Source organism: Neopelma chrysocephalum, unplaced genomic scaffold (genome assembly GCF_003984885.1).
Source record: "Neopelma chrysocephalum unplaced genomic scaffold, ASM398488v2 Primary Assembly neopelma1_75, whole genome shotgun sequence".
Lineage (NCBI taxonomy): Eukaryota > Metazoa > Chordata > Aves > Passeriformes > Pipridae > Neopelma > Neopelma chrysocephalum.
The window spans coordinates 7,320,403-7,340,301 of record NW_020897736.1 but is presented as its reverse complement, the minus strand read 5'-3'; the positions used below and the strand labels follow the sequence as shown (position 1 = coordinate 7,340,301).

The following is a 19,899-nucleotide window of genomic DNA, read 5'->3' as shown; positions in this document are numbered from 1 at the left end:
CCCCGTTGATTGGTTTGAAAACCACCAATGCTTGTCTTGTTTTATGGAGCTCCTGCGTGTGTTCGGTTCTCAAAAGACCACATGTTCATGTAGGACATGTTGCTTAAGTATGGTACAAAATGTATGTGCAGAGAGATTTGCTCTGTTCCTTTAGCTAAAGTATTATTAATTCCACCCCCTTCCACATTACCTCCTGAACAGCTTCTTTTGGTCAATTTACACAATTCAGCATAGGTATCTCTGAACTCGATAAGAGTCTGTAAGTGCAGGGCTTTGTGAGGCTCAGCCTGGTTTCTAACGTCATTTCCATCCCCAAAGTGTTTTGAGTGAGTCACTGCATTTCCCTCTGCGTCACTTCTCTCCCTCTGAGAGCATAGGTAATCACAAACCTTTGTTCAGTCCTGCTCACAACACACCTGCGGTCCCCTCTGCCTCTGCTGAGCAGCTGCACAGAAGATGCTGCACAAGAGGCTGAGGGCAAGTCATCAGGGTCGTTCCCACAGCACTGTTCCAGCCTGGCAAGGCATCCAGGGCTTGGCAGAGTGATGCAGGAGTTATGGACCCAAAAGCCCTTCTTGCACAACTCATGGGCTCTGCTTTTGGGCCATGCCCACTGCCATGTCCAAGCCTGGAGACAAAAATAAGCCAGCAAAATCAGCATTGAGGGGGAGGAAGGAAGCCAGTGAGGTTCAGTAAAAATAAAAAAAAAAAGAAAAAAAGAAAAAAGAATTATTGGCCCAAAAATACGGTTTTATTCCACAGCTTTTTCTTTTTATAAATTACCCACAAGGCGATTGCCAGATTTTTCAGACCATTTGTTAGCCAACATTCTTGTGAAGTATTTTGAAGGAAAACCATGTGTTCAGCAGCTCATGTGTGAAGAAGGTTGAAAATGTTCTGAAATTAGAACATGTGTATTTGCAAGCCATAGAGATGATGTAGCAGTTGAGGTTTCTTAGCAGGTGACAGCAAGAGGTAAGCAACGACTGCATGAAGCTTAATTGCAGACTTTTTATAAACTAGAGATGGACTTGAGTAAATGTTGTATGGCTGGTGCTCCTACCAGGGAAAATATTCCAGGGTAAAGCTTTTCTTTTTATTGGTAGGCTTCTTTACTACAGTGTCTCTACAGGATTAAATGCAGTCCCAGCCAGGGTCTGAAGGAACATCATCTGGGTGCAAGGAAGTGTATTGACCATGAACTTGCAACACCCCTGCAACAAGACAAACTTATTCTAGAGAATTAGAGCAAAGAGATGACAAAATAAATAAATAAATAAATAAATAAATAAATAAATAAATAAATAAATAAATAAATAGATAAATAGATAAATGAATAAAAGAAAAGGACAGAAATATAATCATAGGTTTCCCTTTTTTGGTTGTTAATCTTTGCAATGCTCTGGGAATTGTGAACACTGAAAGTCCACGAGGAAAAACTGTAGGCTGGAACCCAGAATGCTGTTTTCAATGTTGTGGCTGCCTTTTCACTTGAAGTTTCCCAGTCTTGAAATTTACTCTTGCAAAAAAATCAGCTCTCATACCTGTGCCTTGTGCTGTGCTCAGGATTTGTGGATGCAGTGGATGCCCATTCAGTGAAATGAATTTTGACTAACATGAAAGAATGGGTGAAGCTGGTTCAGCTTAAAGAAGGAGCTTAGAGTGAGGAGCTGTTGCCCTCTGGTCTTGTTGGAGGGTTGCAGTTAAGCAGCAGCCTATTTAGCTGAATGATTTTAGAAGAATGGTATTTTTCTGCTCTGCTGTAGCCTCTACTTCTCTCAAAAGCCAAGGCCAGAAGCATAAGAAGACTGAAGATTAACGCCTGGAGTGCCAGTATTTTTTAGTATTTAACCAAATTGAAGGCTATGCATGTACATGTCCTTAGTCAGCAGTTTGATTCCTTCGTGAAGACAGGAGCCCCACAAGCTTAAAGAATTGTCCATAGGCTTGGCTTCTTCATCCAGGGTTTTGCCAACTCAGCGGGTCTTTTTGCTTCTGGTAACATTTGAAGACAAATAATTATTAGCTGAAAAAAGCGTGCTGGCACTTCAGTGAAAGACTGCGGTTTGGAGCACTCTGACCAGTCAATGACTTAAAAACTGCACTCACATTGCAGGGGAAAAGGAGAAATGTGCTGAAATGGCATCTATTTATGTGAAGTTTTGCTTGTCTCTGGTGAAACAAGTCCATGAATTCTGCTGCCTGTGGCCCCGGCACAGCAGAAGGTTAGAATGCAAATGAGGAAAGGTCTTGGTGGGCTTTCCTCATACTTCACAAGCTGGAATTCCACGGGATAGAGTTTTGTTGGTCCAGAGAAAATCACACAGAAAAAAAAAAGCCAAGAAAATGTTTATCTGCTTCATAATGTTTCACCTAATGTGGAATGAAAACTATGCTCTCAAGAAGGAGATGGAGGTACCAGTCCTGTCTGAGAGAAAAACAAAGGCACAGACCATTTGTGGCTGACCAGATGATTTGATTTCTCCTGGATACACTGCCTGCTTTGCATCAGAAGTTAGTTAGCTTGAATAAAACCTGCCTCTGCAGAGGTACTGTACAGTCCTTTACATGTCTGTTTACTTCTATATATAATATTTTGGAGACAGAGATGTCCAAATTTCCTGAGCTCTTCTTCCATGAGAGTGTTGAACAAATTGAAGGTTCCAGCAGATCAACAGGTCCTCCTTGAAACTTGATGATCTCTAGTAGAATAAAGGTTTTTTTAAGGATTCAGCAAAATCTGTCCCTTCTGCTACAGGGAGGTTTTGGTTCAATTATTGTAGTTAATTATTTTAATGACTTAATTGCTCATCACAAGCTGGCTATGTGATGTTCAATACTAGCATTTACCTTAAAATGTGAGAGAACTGATTCCCCTAACTCCTCCTATTCTTTTCTTCTCGGAGTGACCCTTCAATTGCTCCAATGTTTTTCTTCTCTGTTTGAGCTATCAGATCAGTAGTTCAAACTTCCCAGCAGTCCCTGAAAAGCAAATTTAATTGGTACCTGGATTATTTTTTTTCCTCCATCTCTAGAAGATAATTATCTGGTTGGTCTCTGATTCCCTGCGTGGATAATTGCACTTACAAGAAGGCCTATAAAGGAAGAGTGAGTGGCACGGGAGGCACTATTGGACATCTGTCTTACCTTTTCCCCTCTGCAGAACAAAACCAGAAGGGTACAGGAATATCCTAGTGTATGTCACTGAACCAGTTACTCACACCTTTGGGAAAACTATAGTTTGTTCAAGGTTTGGGTGGTATCGTCCTCTCTGTTCACCAGCTGCTTCTCCTTAGTGGGTGTTTTAAGAACAAAGCTGACCTTAGAATCATAGAATGGTTAGGGCTGGAAGGGACCTCAAAGATCATCGAGCTCCAACCCCCCCACTATGAGCAGGGATGACAAGAATACTTCTGTTGTATTTAATTGCACCAAAAGAAAATTGTTCTGACTAAATATAGTATATATCTGGCAATGTAGAAGAAATCTTAGGAAGAAAATGGTGAAACAAATTCAAGGTTTGCACTGCAGCTATGTAACTCCCCTTGCTTTCTCCAGCCAACAGTTTACATCTTCCAGATGCAAGACCTGGTTTACATTGGCTATTTTCTTTTAATTGTTTTACTAAAAAAAAAATTACATCTAGAAGTTAGAGCTTGGGTCCTGTTAGTAGCAAGAAATAGAAAGTATTGTGACAGTAGAATTGAATAGCTTCTTGCAACTTCTGGGCAATTTTAACTGCAGTATGAATCCTCTTCTAAAGAGTCGCTAATTCTGCATTATCCTCAAGAAGTGAGTTAATAACATGTTCTAACTGGGTTTCCTATTCTTGGCACCGTGAGGCATTTTCTTCCTTCAAGTGCTGCAGCTCTTGAAAGCAAGGGCTGCCTCCATTCTGCATTCCACGACACATGGCTGCCCTTCCTTAGCAAGGGGTAATAATAGCAGTAGTCTTGTCCTCTTGTCGGCTGATAAGCACTTGAGCTGCTCTCAAAGCAGAGCTGACTTTTTGGATGACTGCTCAGCCAAGCAAATAAATAGCTCACGTCTGTGCATGATCCCTGAGTGTCAAGGTATTGTCAAGGCACCTGGCAGGTGGTGCTGTGGAAGTGGGAGCTCGCTCCATGCTGAGCAGAGCTGGCACACCTTGTGTGTTGCGGGCTTTTCAGCTGGCTGAAGAGGTGTACAGTGGTTTACTGACCTCGTCTAGCTCTAAACAATGTGGAAGTGGACACATTTGTAGTATATAAAAGGTATGAAGAAAATAGCAAAGTGTTGTGTGATAGATGCTATTTTTTTTTAATGGAGTTCTCCTCTCCCATAAATCCTGCGGCTTTGATGCAATATCCTAGAAAGCAACACCCACAGACCAACTTGCCAGGATTTCCAGAGGCAACGTCACTGCCAATTTTACCATTTGGACCTTTCTAAAAAGACCTCCAAGATCCAGATTTTTTGGGAGGACCAGAATCAGCAATGCTTCCTCCAACCTGACAGATATATTTGAGTTTTCCAATATCAGCTTGGTGAGGTGATTCTGCCTCCAGATGAAGACAGGGTCAGTGCCTCAACACCCAAACAGGCTGAAGGGGGAGTTTGGTATTTATGGTCATCATGTGTTTAAAATCTTCTCTCCAGCCATTTGCAGCACACCTCTGGGAAGAAAACCTGTCTGTGTGTATTTGTTGTTTGTTTTTCCAACACTACCTACAAGTACACACCCTTTCTCTATGTGTCATATATAAAAATGTATGTGTATATATTTGGAGAGCTATGCAACATATATATTATATGCAGAGATTTGTTTTTACAGCATATATAATATGTGCAACCATATTATATGCAATATCTGTAAAAGGAAACTCTGTTCCAAGGTAATTTTCAGCTGGAAATTTCTGGCAACGACTTTGCAAAGCCTGCCTGCTCCCCCCCTCCTCCAAGACCAGGGATGGCTACTCACAGCAGGTCTCCCGCATATCAGAAGAGATCTTGGACATGCCAAGTTTTATTCCACATGGTTGAAGACAGCTGAAGACTCATTATCCTCTGCTAAACAGTCAGCTTCAGCTCTCCTGTGTGTTTTGTTCCCACTTCTGCAGTGTTCTTTCCACTTCATGGAGCCTGACAAATGAAGAAAAGCCTTTACTTACTTGCTGGAGCCCACCAGATTTAACATGAACTTCTGCTGTCGTCGCTGTTGGGAAGCCCAAGGGGCCTCTAGAGTTGCAATCATCCTTCAGGATACCTAATTTTTCTTTATGCTCCCTATCATCTAGGAGCTCCAGGTGTGACTAATAAGCAATACTCAGCCCTCTATTCTACTAGATTTGGGACTCCCATTTTGTTCTAGAAAGTCTCAAAGTGCTTATTAGTACCATGGAAACAGAATTTTCTTCATGTTGCAGTGAACAAAGAAATCCAGAAAGCATTCATAAGATTTAGAAGGACAATCCGGAAGGAAAAATTCCTTCTGTCAGAGAAGAACTGCAAAACTGGAGCAAGAGCCATTTGAGGAATGATTTCACTGCTCAAGAGTGATACGCCCTGGAATAAAGATGACAACCTTCTTGCTCCAAAGCGCACACAGATTTACCATCCAAGGTCAGAAAGGATTTTCTCCATCACTTAGGCACATTACAGAACATGTCAGCTTCTAGTTGACATATCAGACTTTGGCCACTCAGTCATTAGACAGCCACATGGGGTGTAACACTCATCTGCTCTCTTGTGTCTGGGGACACTGAGCAGCTGGGCCACGGTTCTGCAAGGAGATGATATCTGACCAACCGTACCCCAGTAAGAAGATGATCACAGAGGTTGGGAAGTTGCTGCTCTGCTCTGGTATTTCCACAGCCAGCATGTTTATCATCTTTGAATGTTTCCTCACTAACCCTTCTCATCCACAAGAAGAGCATGGAGTGCTAGTCATCACTGTTAAAGCCTTATGTTTCTTCTTCTATGAGTGTGAAAGAAATGCTGCCTCGCATGAGGATCTAATCAGTCATCATTTATCCTAACCTGCGTGGGTGTGCTCCCACTCTCTTCCTTAGTCTTCCTCCTTGTTTCTGAGTTGAATATATCTGAAATCTTTCCATTCCGAATGACTCATTCTTCTAATTCCAAAGCTCTCTCCACCAAGATGGAGTTCACAGCTGGAAAAGATCTACCAGCTTCTTCCAGCCCCATCACAAGCAAAAGAATGAATAGTGAGACAGATCTGGAGAAAATGGCACTGCACTCCAGTGTTCTTCACCAAGGAACCAAGGCACCCCTAACTAGACCTAAGATCCTCAATGAGAAAAAGTTGAGAGTCTCTCTCTTTGAGCCCACCTCTTTTCCTCTCTGCACTTCCTTCATCTCCTCTGAGAAGAGATTTCTTGACACAGAACTTCATCTAAATTATGGTTAGGAAGAAACTTTTAGTGAGCACTGACAACCAGGAACACTGGTTAAGAGATAGAGGTCTGTTTCAGGATGTTTCCATCACTTATGAGAATTCCACATTCTTCCTCGTAGACCCTTAGCTGATGGAGACATAGACATAAAGTTTTCATGTTTGATGCATCAGGCAGAGGCAGCGGGCAAGGAAGAGTTGTCACAGATGTCCAAGACACCGAGTGCTGTGTGTTGGCTACAACTTGTTCTGCTTGTTCTGATGTCTTCAAAGTGGTGTTCAACCATCAGAAATCCCATGTCTTCCTTGTAGGGTGGGTTGGGTCTCTGGCCTTCATTCTTCCAGCAGCAGCAGTGGCAGTATGTTATAAAATACAACCCTCCCAAGTTCCCCCCAAAACAACTGATATTCCCTCCCAAACAAGCAAGGAAACAAGTTCTCCTGTTGGTGGAGTTGCCTGCCCAGAGCCCTAATGGAAGCCCTTGATTTCTTGCAGACACTGATGAGTGCCACTCAAGCCCCTGTCTGAACGGAGCCACCTGCGCTGATGGCATCGACTCTTTCAAATGCTTATGCCTTCCCAGCTACGGAGGGGACCTGTGTGAGATCGGTACGGCCTTACCTGGCTTCAGCTAATCTTACTAACTGCTGCAACAACTTGTTCCCAACCTACCTCCTCCCAAAAAAGCTGATCCCTTGTGCTCCCATCAGTCCTGCCCTCATCTCAGTGATCTAACCTCTAACACCAGTTTAAAACGCACTAGGGAAACACTTTGAGGCTTTTGAATATGTATATTTTGGTTAGTTTGTTCATCACAGCACCATGTCCTCCAAGATTCCTAAGCAGGAGCTTCTGGTGTCTTCTTCAGCTTTCTCTTTTTTAAGTTTCTCTAGTGGAGCTCCGCACAGTCCATAACAATGTTGGTCACGGAAGTCACTGTCTCTTTGGGTCAAGGATCTTCCTGTTCATCTGTAACAGTAGGGAAACTTCTGAGTGCATCTTCACCCCAGGCAAACTTCCTCTGCTAGACTGGAATTTCATGGAAGGATGCTTCAACTGAGCCATGAAAAATGATTGTGTTTCTCTCAGGGAAAGTGCAGCTGAGAGAAGCCTCATTCACTCCAGGAATCTCCACCGATCTGACACAGCATGACATTTTTGTCATCTCTTCAACGTGGCTTCCTGTGGCAAAATCAGCAGGGAATGTATCTTTGAGAAAATGTGAAGCAACCTATTTTTCCATCAAAATTAGGTACTCTGACCTGCACTAATACTTCTTTTTGTTTCTACAAGGAAAGAGAAAGAGTTGTGGTTTTCTTTTTTAAAGCTGATTAAAGTCCAAACTTTCACCAGCTTAGCTTAGGGGAAGTTCTCCTGCCTTGCTCAAACAAAAGAGAAATAATTTTGCAGTGTCTTCTTCACCTTGACATGAGTAATGATAATATATATTGGATTTTCTTCTTCCCTTTCTCTGCATCTCTCTTTCTGCTTCCAATATGAACATATGGAGAAGGATATAAGAAGAAGTCTCAGGATCATTGGACCTTCAGGGCAGGAATTGTGCTATCTTAACATCACTTTCCTAATGCAACCAAATCAGCCCAGGATCATCCATGATACCTGTTGCTGAAGATCCTTGTAATCCAACAAGAGACTTTCTACCCTGCAGCTTCTTACAATCTTTTTTGGTCCAAACCAGACTTAATTTTCTCTTTTCTCTGATTTATGGACTCTGATGCTTGGGGGTTCTAGCCTGGGAGATGCAAGAGGAAGCCACTGCCCCTAATTCCATGGGGAATGTAGATCTCCATATTCCCATGAGGCAGACCATGGGAAGCCTGTCAGTCTCCAAGAACAGCAGGATGTTGTAGGTGAGCTCTGCCAGCTGTGCACACAGATAGTCCTTGTCACCACAACAGTGTCCCTACCAGGAAACAAGATTTGTATGATTCTTTTCCAAGAACATTGCTGTCATATTTACCCATAAGTAACAACTATGTAGGAAAGAGTGGCCTTTCTCCTAGGAAACGTCCTGCTGAGGTTCTGTATCATGTGTGGTCCCATCCCCAAGCTGTGATGACAAGGGATGGCATTCAAGATGCCGGAAAAGAATCTTAAATCTCAAAAGACAGAGTGAGTTCTCTGCTGACTTTGTGCAAGTGACATGCCTGCAAAACCCAAGAATTCTTAGAGCTTCAGCTACTTCTACATAACCCATTTCATCTGTTGAAGAAGGCAGAAAATGTCTTTAATGTCTCAGCTAACTACCGGCCATTCCAATATCTATGAAGCATCTGCAATCTCCAGCTGGAATAACACCAGAAAGGTGGATTAGGAGGAACTAGTGTGATTGAATGTTACAAGTAGTTTCATCTACCAAGTTTAACAAAGAAGAAAGAAACTGAGTACAGAAAAACCTACTGAAAAGGGAGAGAGACGTGAGAACTCATGGAAGACCACCACTCCCAGAGCAGCAAGGGCCTAAGAAAGGATGGTAGATCAGACATATGAAAGGCTGATATTAAATATATTTTATTTTCTGTTTCCTTCAGTCACATGCAGCAGATAGATGTGTGGTGTTGCATTGCATGGGAACTGCTGAAGGTCTTTTCTAGTGGTTTCACCATTTGCCTCTGCTCTCCCCCCTCTGTGGTTTTACTTTTTTCAACAAGTGCATTCAGTTCTTCAATGTTTCTCAGCTGATGAAAAATGTTCTGAAAAGCTGAGAAATATTTGTACTTCCTTAGCAGCGTCCAAGCTTTTTCACTGAGATTTCATTCTCTCCCTAAACCATGGTAAGTTCCTGTCTCCACCTCTGTTCACCCATCTTGGTAGGTTTGCTTCTCTTCCAAAGCTCTGGAATCACACCAAGTAATGGAGACACCCAAACCTGGCAACCCCCTCTTTCATTTTCAACATATATGCATTGATTCTGGACATCTGAGTTTGGATTTTGGAGATTGTTCCAAAGCAAGAAAACTCTGCAGGCCAGAAAAATTAGGAAGAGAAGGGCTCTTGTTTGGTCAGTTCCTCAAAAACAAAGTTTAGGAACATGACACAGGGATTCAATTGCTCAGGAATAAGTCAGTGTCATTCAGGTTTTCTAGTAGCAGTGTCAATTTTCCTGCAGACACAGAGTCTTCAACACAGGCTCCCCTCTCTGCGTGTCTTTGATGCCTTCTGACAATTTTCCCTGGGATATCCTACAGGCAACAGTGCCAGGGTTTGCTTTGTAGTGAAAGTGACCGTGTGTTATCCCATGCCATGCGAGCATGAGCTGCTAAGAGGTGAGTTGGAAGGCTTCCAGACCCACTCAGCAACTCATTTTCATCCCTCCTCTGTGTGTTTCAGACTTGGAAAACTGTGAGGAGGGCTGGACCAAGTTCCAGGGCCACTGCTACAGGCACTTTGAAGAGAGGGAGACTTGGATGGATGCAGAGACCAGATGCCGACAACATCAAGCCCACCTGAGCAGTATCATCACCCCAGAGGAACAAGAATTTGTGAACAGTGAGTGATGAGGGCAGCCTGAGGCTGGGCAGGGGTCCAGCCATCAGACTCTGAGTCTATGGGCAGGTTTATCCAAAATAGTGTCAAAACCATAGTTTGCCCCACTGGTGCTCATATATATCCTAACAAAGCTTCATCCTTGCATGGGTCCATCCATGCTCATGGCACATTGAGTGGGGAGGGAGATGGACAAGTATGATATGGGGAAAATAAGCCTCCAGGGCAGAGACAGCTGAGATGGCAAAGAAATGCTTTCAACAAGGTGTAGGGCAATCATGACCCACTCTTCTCTCCCCTTCTGCTCTTCCAGGTCATGCACAGGACTACCAGTGGATCGGCCTCAGTGACAGAGCTGTGGAGAACGACTTCCGCTGGTCCGACGGGCACTCCCTGGTGAGCCTACAGCCCACAGCATGAGCAGGCACCAGCTTTCCATGGAGAGAAGAGGTTCCCCTTGGGAGGGAAGAGCCCCATGAGTTACATGATGAGTGCTTGGGTTGGGCATTGAGTGGGGGCAGCCCTAAACTTTGCAGGGCTCACATTTTTTCCAAGCCAGTGGTAAAGCTGGTTGGCTCCTGACACCATCACGGCAGAAATAACCACTACAGGAGCAGTGCAAGCATTCCATGGTCACTGCTGGAGAGGGACATGGGCCAAGCAGCAAGGATGAAGGAGGGAGTGGGAGAGGGAAGGGCTCAGCCTTAGGTGAAGGGCTTTCCTCTCTTGGCAGCAATATGAGAACTGGCGGCCCAACCAACCCGACAACTTCTTTTCGGCGGGGGAGGACTGTGTTGTGATGATCTGGCATGAGAAAGGAGAATGGAACGATGTTCCCTGCAACTATCACCTCCCTTTCACCTGCAAGAAAGGAACAGGTCAGCACCCTGCAGCAGCTGCAGCACTGGAGCAGAGTCCCCAGTGCACATGAAATGGGTTTTGTCAAAGGGTGGTCAAAGGGGTGGAAGGAATTAGAAACAGAAGTTGGCCAAGGCTCTAGGAGAAAGTTTCACAAGGATTTGAAAATAAATGAGATGAGCCATCAAGGAATTCAACATCCCCAGGTAGAGTCATACCCTGGCTGCATCATCACTCCCACAACACCAGTTCCATGTCCTCCCACAGACACAGATATCTGTTGTGAAGCTCAGCTCTCGATGCCTTTCCAGGAGGCAGGAATGAAGCACTGAGGCAGAACCCTGCTTAATTTCACGGCCCATCACATAATTCCCATACCCCCCTGCCCATAAATTTTGTGGACAATCTCAAAGGGAGTTAAGATTTCATCCGTGGGAGGAGTGTCAAAGCTGTGTGTGCCCAGCCTGCAGCGAGCAGGCAGGAGCTGCCCGGGTCCTGCTCAGCCAGGCAGGACTCTTCTCATTCCCCATGTCTCTGCCCATCTCCTGCAGTGGCCTGCGGGGACCCCCCTGCCGTGGAGAACGCCAGGACCTTCGGTCGGAAGAAGGAACGCTATGAAATAAACTCCCTGGTGCGGTACCAGTGCAACCAAGGCTACATCCAGCGCCACGTGCCCACCATCCGGTGCCAGCCCAACGGGCAGTGGGAGGAGCCGCGGATATCCTGCCTAAACCGTACGTTTCAGTCCCTTTGCCTTCAGATTAGGGAGGGACCTGATGCGTCCCTGTAGCTGGGAGAAGGAGCTGGGAATGAGAGGGGCATCTCCTTAAAGTGCAGGGTAGCTCCAAGCCAGGCAGAAGGGGGCATCACGGTTCCCTTGACTCCTTGAAAGCTTCCCCATGATGGGGTTAAGGAAGCTGGCATCTTCTGGGCAGATGTGAACCACATCAGCTGGCTGGAGGGACAGTCTGGGCAATTCCCGCCCTAGAAACTCCTCCACCAAGGCAGAGAAGGGGCAGCTCCAGAGTCAGGAAAGGGCAACAAGTTGATTACCAATGGCCCAGGCTAGTTAAAGAAAGAAAAATAAATGGCTTCTGAAAGGGCAAGTTTTGGCACCACCAGCATCAACATAGAGAATAGGAGGGGGGAGCTGTGGTCTCCCAAACCCTTCCCCTGTATCCCCCTGCCCTGGGAGCAGACAGAAGTCCTGAGGCAGAGATAAGCCAAGGGACAGGGCTGGGCTCCTGACTCTCCTCCTGTCAGGCCTCCAGCTGATGGCAGCCAGCCTTTTCCCTCTGGTGTTCCAGCCCAGTCCCACGCCTGCCTACACCCCTGTCCCATCCCTGCTTGCCTACAGCTTCCCAATAATTTTATTGGCCTCAGACGAATCACATCTGTCCAGTCGCCTCCTTGCCAGGTTCTGGGCCAGCTGGGCAATTCCAGATAAGGCAGATTAAGCAATGGTCCCACAGCCAGGGAAAGTCGATACAGGCTTAAGGGACAAACCTCTGCCCCAGGGAGAAGATGAAAGGAGGAGGGATGGAGGACCTATCCAAGGGCGGCTGCCTGGTGCAGTCCAAGAGGCTGATTCCCTTGGCTCTGCTGTGCATCTGGAGAGCTGCAGGCTGCTCCCTGCATGGACTGCCAGCGATCAAGAGACCTTTTCTGTTCCCAACCAGCTTTTGCTGCTTCCACTAAAGCCCTCCTGCAATTATCACACCAGAGCGGTGCCAGCTTCCAGGGAGACTGGCAGCAGAGATCAGGCAGAAACCTTGTCCCTCCCTGCCAGCCAGATGGGGCTGTTTCCCCTCCTGTGCCCTGAGCACATCCCACTGCTAATGGATACTGGGACTATGGACTGGGGAGAGACTGATAGGGCAAGGGGAGGGACAGGGAAGTGGTACCCATGCCCACTCCACCAGCAGAGCTGCCCTCCCGGCCGGGCGCAGGGAAGGGATGGCACAGCCATCCGCGGAGATGATGCTCCTGCCCAGGCTCCCGCCCGGCACCGAGCACCTTCTCCCCTGGGAGAAGCAAAGCCCAGGTGCAGGGCGACAGAAGGGCCGATTGTCCGTGTGTGGGCAGGCTGGCGCCGGGGCACACACAGCGACCCGCCGGGCAGCGCTGCCTGCGGCTGCCCGTGTTTTTCCAGGGAGCCAGGGGCCGGGGAGGCCAGCGCGGGACAAGCAGCGCCTCTGTCCCGGCTCCTGCCAACAAGGTGCCTTTTCTTCTCTCCCACAGCCTCCAGCTACCAGCGCAGGCTATACAAGAGGAGCCCCAGGAGCCGGTCGAGACCCAGCGGCAGCGCCGTACACAGACCCACCCATTAGAGCGGGGCGAGAGACAGAGGGGAAACGCGCGAGAGAGAGATTTTTAACGGAACAGTTATATTAACAGAGTCGATTTCTTCTTCTTCTTGTTGCTTTTTTGTCATATAAGGAAAAAAAATTATATTAAAGACAAACCCACCTTTGTGTATATATATATAAAAAAAAATTAATGTTTTTCCAAGCACCAAAGCAAAACAAATTAGATCTCAGCATTTTTACTAACCGTCCGGTTCCAATTATCTTCGTGCCTTTGGGGACAGGGAGGGGGGTGGGTCTGCAGAGGGCAGGGGGTTAAGTTAAATAATAAAGATGATTATTTTTTCCTGATTTTATCCACGAACAATGTAATTATTTCTGTTATTTAATCTCCAGGGTGAACAGCACCTTTTGGGGTTTTATTTTTTTTTTCCAGAATCCTTTTACTGCTGCAGCGCGTCAGGGGGGGTGGGGAGGGCCGAGGGGCTGTGGTGGAAGGAGCTGTGGGAGGAGGGAGGCGAGGGGATGCCGAGACCCGAGACCCGGGTGCTGGGGGCTGTGGCCCCTCTCTGCTTCCCCAGCGCCCCCTCTGCAGCGCAGCGCCCGTCCAGGACAACGTGCTCTTTCCAGGGGACCGTGCGGGGCACCAGCGTTCCCTGCACCTATTTATATTTTTGAACATATACTATTTTGAAAGAATGATAAATAATAAAGAGAGTGAAATCGGAATAGGCGCTTTGTCAGTGTTGTTTTTTTAAGGAAGGGGTGTGTCTCTCTGGGCTGGGAGGAGGGGGGGTCTCCCATGGCAAGGCAGCAAGGAAGGAAGCAGACCCCAAACCGGGTGCTCCAGGCTACATGGGAATGGCTCAGCCTCAGCCAGCACCCAAGGGTGCATCCCTGGGGACGACAGAGGTGGGAGGGGTGTCCCAAGCCCCAGCTGAAGAGGGACCTTGCAGTAGGACATCACCCTCCCTGTTCAGCTCCCACCTCGGGAGGGAGTTAACTCGCATGCCTAAAACCCATCTAAAAATCAATGGCCAGCAGGAACTGCTTCACCTTCCAGCTTTCAGTTCTGACACCCAGGGGGTTAATTAGCACTCACTACTGAGGGAACACAAAGCCTTTGCCTGAGCTTGGGTGGGCACAGGGCGGAGCCAGCAGCAATAAGACAATGCTCAGCCAAGGATGAGACAGTCCTAGGCAACTAGCCAGGGATTCCCAAATCCTCTCTCCATGTCAGACTCCTCTCTTGTACTGGGAGAGAGACGGACAGCCACGTCACTTCAGGGCTTTCTCCAGTTTATTAGAAGACGTCCAGGAAAATACATCTTTTCATAAACAACTGATCAAAGAAGAAGGCACCAGAATTCAAGTGCAGTCCAGGCAACAGGCACATGGAGATAAGGCACTGGCGCTCCCGCAGGGACAGGCACAATAACATCCTTCAGCGGGTCAGGGATGGGGCTGGAAGAGGGGCCAGGTGCAACAGAGACGCCTGCTCTCTACTCTGGCCAAATCCAGCTTTGCCTCACTCCCATCTCATGAACTCAGGGGTAGGACCAGCCTGGAAGGGCAGGCAGGTGTCAGTGACAACCTGCCACCGCAGGAAGGGGCCACCACCCATGGAGTGGCAGGGCCAAGTGGAGTGGCAGCTGTAGCCCGTGGGGATCGTCCTTGCACACATCCCATGACAGGCACTGTCCCACGCTGCCCAGCTGGCAGCTGCCCCAAGCAGCTGCATGTGCCAGCTGCTGAGCAAGATGTGGAAAATATAAAGGAACGAAACTAAACAAAACAAAAAGAAGCCTCCCCCCATCCCACCTCCCCCCAGTCACCCCTAAAACAGCCCTGGGAAATGCCCAACACCAGGCACTGTCAGGCTGGAAACATCCTTCATCCAAGAAGGATCTCTCCTGGCTCCTTATCTCTCCTTGTAGCAGAAGACCCCAAACCTGCCCTTGCTGGGAAAGCCGAAGCTGCGGACACCGGGCTCTGAGGGGCCGCAGTTGGGCCGGGGCTTGACAATGGGGTAGCGGACGCTGCCGTCTGCCAGCCAGCCAGCACTGCAGCGGTCCAGCCCCAGGAACTTCCAGGCAGAGTAGAGATGCCCCACCCGGGCAATCTCGGCCCCTGCATCCTGGCAGCTCTGCTTGGCCTCCTCCAGCGTCATCCCAGCGAGGCGGTCCAGGTAGAAAATCTCTCCTAGGAGGGAGAGGGCAGCATGAGAAGGGAGCATCAGTGCTGAGAGTCATCTGGAACATCCCCATCTGGAGCATCCCTGCCTGGTGCATCCCCATCCAGGCCGATCCCTGTGCCCTGAGGGGGAGGGATGCACACCACTTTCCCCGGGATCCCAGCCCCCACCCGTGGCTCAGCACCCACCTCTGAGCGCGGAGGAGAAGCAGAAGGCATCGAAGCGGTGGAGGTGCCGGTGGCGCGGGCCGTAGCTGCGGATGCCCGGGGCGAGGTGCACGCCCCCGCAGGGCTTGCGGGGCAGGCGGATGGGGTACTGCACGGTGCCATCGGCCAGCCAGCCCGCGTTGCACCAGTCCAGCCCCTCACTCCAGGCCTGGAAGAGCTGGTTGAAGTTGGCAAGGATGGCACCTTGGTCCTGGCACACTTGCTCGGCTTCGTGGAAGTTGAGCCTGTACTGCCCTCGGGGAGGCTGGTAGGGGAACACGATGCCTGGAGGCAGATGGGACGCTCAGCTGGCTCTGTGGGCAGCCCACCCGCCCCGAGCTCAGCCCCAGCAGGAGACGCAGGGGTCCCCGACCCCCAAATTCAGAGACAGGGACCACCCCAGTGTGGCAGAGCCCAAGGCTCAGGAATGCGGGGATGGGGCTGCTCCGGGCTTGCAGGCGCTAGCGGTGAGTTGCCAGCGACATCTGGTGGCACAGGAACACAGGGGCTTGGTCCTGGGGACACACGGACCCCCTCATGGGGACGGCACCTGCACATACAGGGATGCACAGACTATGATAATGGGGTTGCAGGGACCACCACCACCGGGTCGTATGGACCACGGCTCTGGACACACACAGACATTGGTCCCAGGGAGCCATGGACCACCTCTGCGGGGATGGAGAGATCATTGTCATGAGGATGCACAGGCTACAGGAACAGGGATACAAGGACCAGCATCATGGAGACATATGGGCCACGATCCCAGGGACACATGGACCACCAACATGGGGATAGATGGATGGACCACTGTCACAGGGATGGATGGACCACAGAACCATGTGCACCACTATCATGGACACAGTCACAGGGACCGGTGGGGACAAGACACTGGGAGACAGGGCCAAGGGAATGGGCAGGGGCAAGCAAGAGGGACATTTTCACAGCTCTGAGCTTGGAAGCAGAGTCAGGGCTGAGTCAGGTCCCTCATGGCAAGTGAGCAAGAGGGGCTGGACCAGTCACCAACATTCATCGCAAGAGGCATTGAGATATCCAGAGCTGGGAGGGGAGGGGACAGCTGGACATGATGCAGCACAGCGGGAAGATGGGTGGATAAAGGCAGGAAATGCTGTGGCCATGGGGTCACTCCCAACTCTGACTCCACAGCATCACCCTCAGAGTCCCAGCTGCGCAGACTGCTTTGGGCTCACTCACTGCTGAGACCCCGCAGTCAGACAGCCCCGAGCCACCACCCCATCCCACCAGGTATCCCAGCCACTTTCTGCACACATTTGGCCTCCCTCTCCATGAAGGAGGGGGTGCCACAGAAGGTCGGGCTCATTGGCTTGGCACAGAGGGTCACAAGGTCCCCAGCATGGCCCCACCTTGCAGCCGGAGATCCACCACGTCGCTCTCATCCTCCAGCCCGTCGATGACCTCGCAGCGGTATTTGCCATCATCCTTCAGGTGCACATCACTGATGACCAGCGAGGCCTCATGCCGGCTGCCCCGGTGGATGTGAGCACGGCCCTTGAAGTCCCCAAAGGCCACGTTGGTCTTGCCAATGGCAACCACCACGTCCTGCTCCTTGGTGTAGTCGTCCCGTATCTTGGACCACTTGATGCGGATTTTGCGCTTATCTCCCTGGTCAGGCTCGTAGCGGAAGTGGCAGGGCAAGGTAACGTTGGCACCACTGTAGCTGTAGACAGGGTCTTTGGAGGTTTCCACCACCAGTCTGGCTCCATTGAAGTAATCTGGGGACAGATAAGGAAGGCTTGATGGGCAGGTCAGGATCCAGGGCTGGGCAGTGTCCCCAAATCTTCCCTCCAGCCACCACCACTACCATGAACTTGCCCTGAGCACCCATGGAGCATTCCTGACTGCTCCTCTGGACCCCACAACCCCCCAAGAGGTGGGTCCCAGCCCGACCCAGAGGTAGGGGGGGACTTCAGTCCCCTGAGACAACCTGCCAACTCCCCCTATCCCCAATATACCTTTGTCCTGCCCGTTGCCCATGTCGTTCATCATGTGGTTGTAGTAGAAGCCGTTGTAGAAGGGGTGGTGGGAGCCGCTGGCCAGCTGCAGCAGGGTGGCCTCCAGGAGTAGCAGGAGCAGCAGCATGGCTGGGAAGCAAGGCCAAACCCTGAGCCCTGGCTGAGAAGGGGGAAAGGACTGCTGTAACACCCCCCAAAATAGCCAGCACTGCCTGGCAGTGGTGCTGAGCAGACTCCATACCAGGGATGCAAGGAGAGAGCCAGCAGAGCGGCTCGCCTGCCTGCAGGGGAGGGTGCAGGCAGCAGGAGCTGTGCCCCCAGACCTGCCCCACAACCGGGGCTGCCAATCCCCTCCCTCCTCATCTTCCTGCTTGGGTCACACCACACACACATTTGCTGCTGCTGCCCTTTGGGGCCTGTGGAGCGTCCAGCCCGGAGGGGAGTGCTGAGACCAAACTGGGGATGGGGCAGCTACAGAAACGGGATCCCAGGGAGACCTTTGAACAGGGAGCACTGGGAAAACATCACGTAGGGGTGAAGGGGGAAAGAAGTGGTGGAGCCCCACTGTAAGCAGCAAGCTCGGTTTACAGAGGCAGCCGAGCATGCAACCCGGCTGAGGAGGTGGGGAGAGGGCTCAGGCTGCCTCTGCTGCCCCAGCTCCAGACAAAGCCCAGAGGCACCCACCACCCTGGTCAAGGACCCCCGACTCCGACCCAGAGCTCTGCACCACAGGCATGGCTGGCACTGACCCCATGCAACACATTTCACTCCCAAACCATGTCCCACGGGTGGGGGGCAGCCCGGCTACCCCACAGCGCCAGAAACTTGTACTGCCCTGAGCTCTGGGTGCCTGGGCACCCACGGGTGCCCTGCATGGGGCTCACCCAAGGTGCTCCCAGGACTGGCTACTTGTGAGGATTCCCAGAGCCGGCAGAGGGGGCCCGGCACTCGGCAAGCCTCCGGCAGACCCCCTCCAACACCGGGAGGGGTCTGACATCTGTGCCCTGCGTAGACGAGGCTTACGAGTGCCTGCGAATGTGCCCCGGGCCAGGCGGCTATGTGAGAGCGGGTGCTCACCCCCTGCAGGGTCCGATACGGGGTACGGTGGTGGTCTCCGGGGATCAGGGTGTGCAACCGACTGTTCTCACCACAGGTTGCTCGCTGCCGGAGTCTCCTCAGCGGGCAGAGCCACTGCTCACCGTGGGGTGCAGCCCATGCTTGCCACCCACTGGAATCTGCGGAACCAGCGCCCGAGGGCACGGGCTGCACCCGCCCGAGCACCAGCGCAGCCCCAGAGCCGGCACAGAGGTGAGCAGTGCTGCAGACACCGGAGCCACAGGCACAACGCCACGTGCTGCCCACGCGCCCCAGGGTGGGCTCGAGGCACTGCAGCTCCACACCTCGGTGTGCAGGGCACCAGCCTTGCTCCCCCTGTACCCCAATGCCTGGTGACACCCCCCGGAGCCCAGCGTTCCAGTGACGTGCTGGGGGCCCGGCATTCTCAGCTGTAATGCCTGTGAGCATCGTGCTGCAGCACCCACCGCGGCGATGTCTGGCACCTTCTGCGGTGATGCCCGGCTCCCTCCATGGTGATGCCATCCCTCCCTGTCCTCCATGGCAAGCAGGGTGCCCACCACCCCGGAGTGCCAGCCCTCCCCACTCCCTGCGCTGGGGCAAAGCCCTACTCACGCTGGTTGCGGGCAGGCTGCAGGCAGGCGTGCAGGCAGGCTGCAGGCAGATGCACTGTGTTTAGGGCTCTTGCAGGGCTGAGAGGAAGCAGCTCCAGGGCCTGCCTCTTAAAGGGAAACACACGTTTCCCAACCCCCTGCTTGCAACCCGGAGCTGGGGTGGGTGCCCCCGGCCCCCTGCCTGCCCGCCCTGCCTGGCTGATGGCCTGGCCGTGCACCCACACGCTGCCCACACACTGCCCGCATGCTGCCCACACACTGTTAACACATCTCATCTGTGATGTGCCAGCTGCCCACATTGCCCCCAGCTTAGAGGGGACAGCAATGGGGAGCAAGGTGCCCCCATGGGGCTGGTGCGATCTTATGATCCCCCGTGCAAAGCCCTGGCGAAGTCACAGTGCCAGGAAAAAAAAGCCATCCCTTGTCCCACATAAAACCGAGAGGATTGGTCGCAGTTCCCAAGCAAAGGTGGTGTCCCGCACACATGTGGCAGGAGCACCACGGGTACAAGCAGCTTGGGACAGGTGGGCTGTGTCAGGGGGTGGTTTGTGCCCAGGAAGTGCAAGGCAGCACCTGCCTGCTCTGGGATTTAGAAGAGGCTGCTGAGCTGTGGGGTCCAGCCTCTTCAAGGTCTGCTTGGGGCTGTGAGGGCAAAGCAGAGGCACAGAACCCGGGGCGAAAGCTCTGGGGTGCCCAGTTGCACCCATATGAGGGGGCATCATCCCTAAACTTGGATGATGCCCTCCATGCC

The 19,899-nt window shown here is 50.9% G+C and overlaps 2 protein-coding genes across 3 annotated transcripts in view; one reads left to right on the top strand and one right to left on the bottom strand.

Moving 5' to 3' along the window:
* The window catches only part of ACAN (aggrecan), a 46,392-nt gene extending 33,023 nt beyond the window's left edge, over positions 1-13,369 (top strand). The window contains exons 15-20 of the mRNA XM_027688655.1: positions 6,891-7,004; positions 9,747-9,905; positions 10,216-10,298; positions 10,636-10,780; positions 11,312-11,494; positions 13,002-13,369. Coding sequence (XP_027544456.1) covers positions 6,891-7,004; positions 9,747-9,905; positions 10,216-10,298; positions 10,636-10,780; positions 11,312-11,494; positions 13,002-13,090 — 773 coding nt within the window. The 3' untranslated portion in view covers positions 13,091-13,369. The remainder of the gene's footprint in view (positions 1-6,890; positions 7,005-9,746; positions 9,906-10,215; positions 10,299-10,635; positions 10,781-11,311; positions 11,495-13,001) is intronic.
* Positions 5,004-19,218, bottom strand: HAPLN3 (hyaluronan and proteoglycan link protein 3). 2 transcript variants are annotated; one of them, XM_027688657.1, is made up of 5 exons: positions 19,150-19,218; positions 17,461-17,620; positions 16,852-17,220; positions 15,449-15,751; positions 5,004-5,121 (listed from the first exon to the last, which is right to left on the bottom strand). In XM_027688657.1, the coding sequence occupies exons 2-5, from the start codon at positions 17,585-17,587 to the stop codon at positions 5,006-5,008; spliced, it is 915 nt and encodes a 304-aa protein (XP_027544458.1). In that variant the 5' UTR covers positions 17,588-17,620; positions 19,150-19,218; the 3' UTR covers positions 5,004-5,005. The 2 variants fall into 2 exon arrangements, with proteins under 2 accessions (XP_027544458.1, XP_027544457.1); XM_027688656.1 differs by lacking the exon at positions 5,004-5,121 and adding an exon at positions 14,126-15,268.
* Positions 19,219-19,899: the final 681 nt, after the last annotated feature.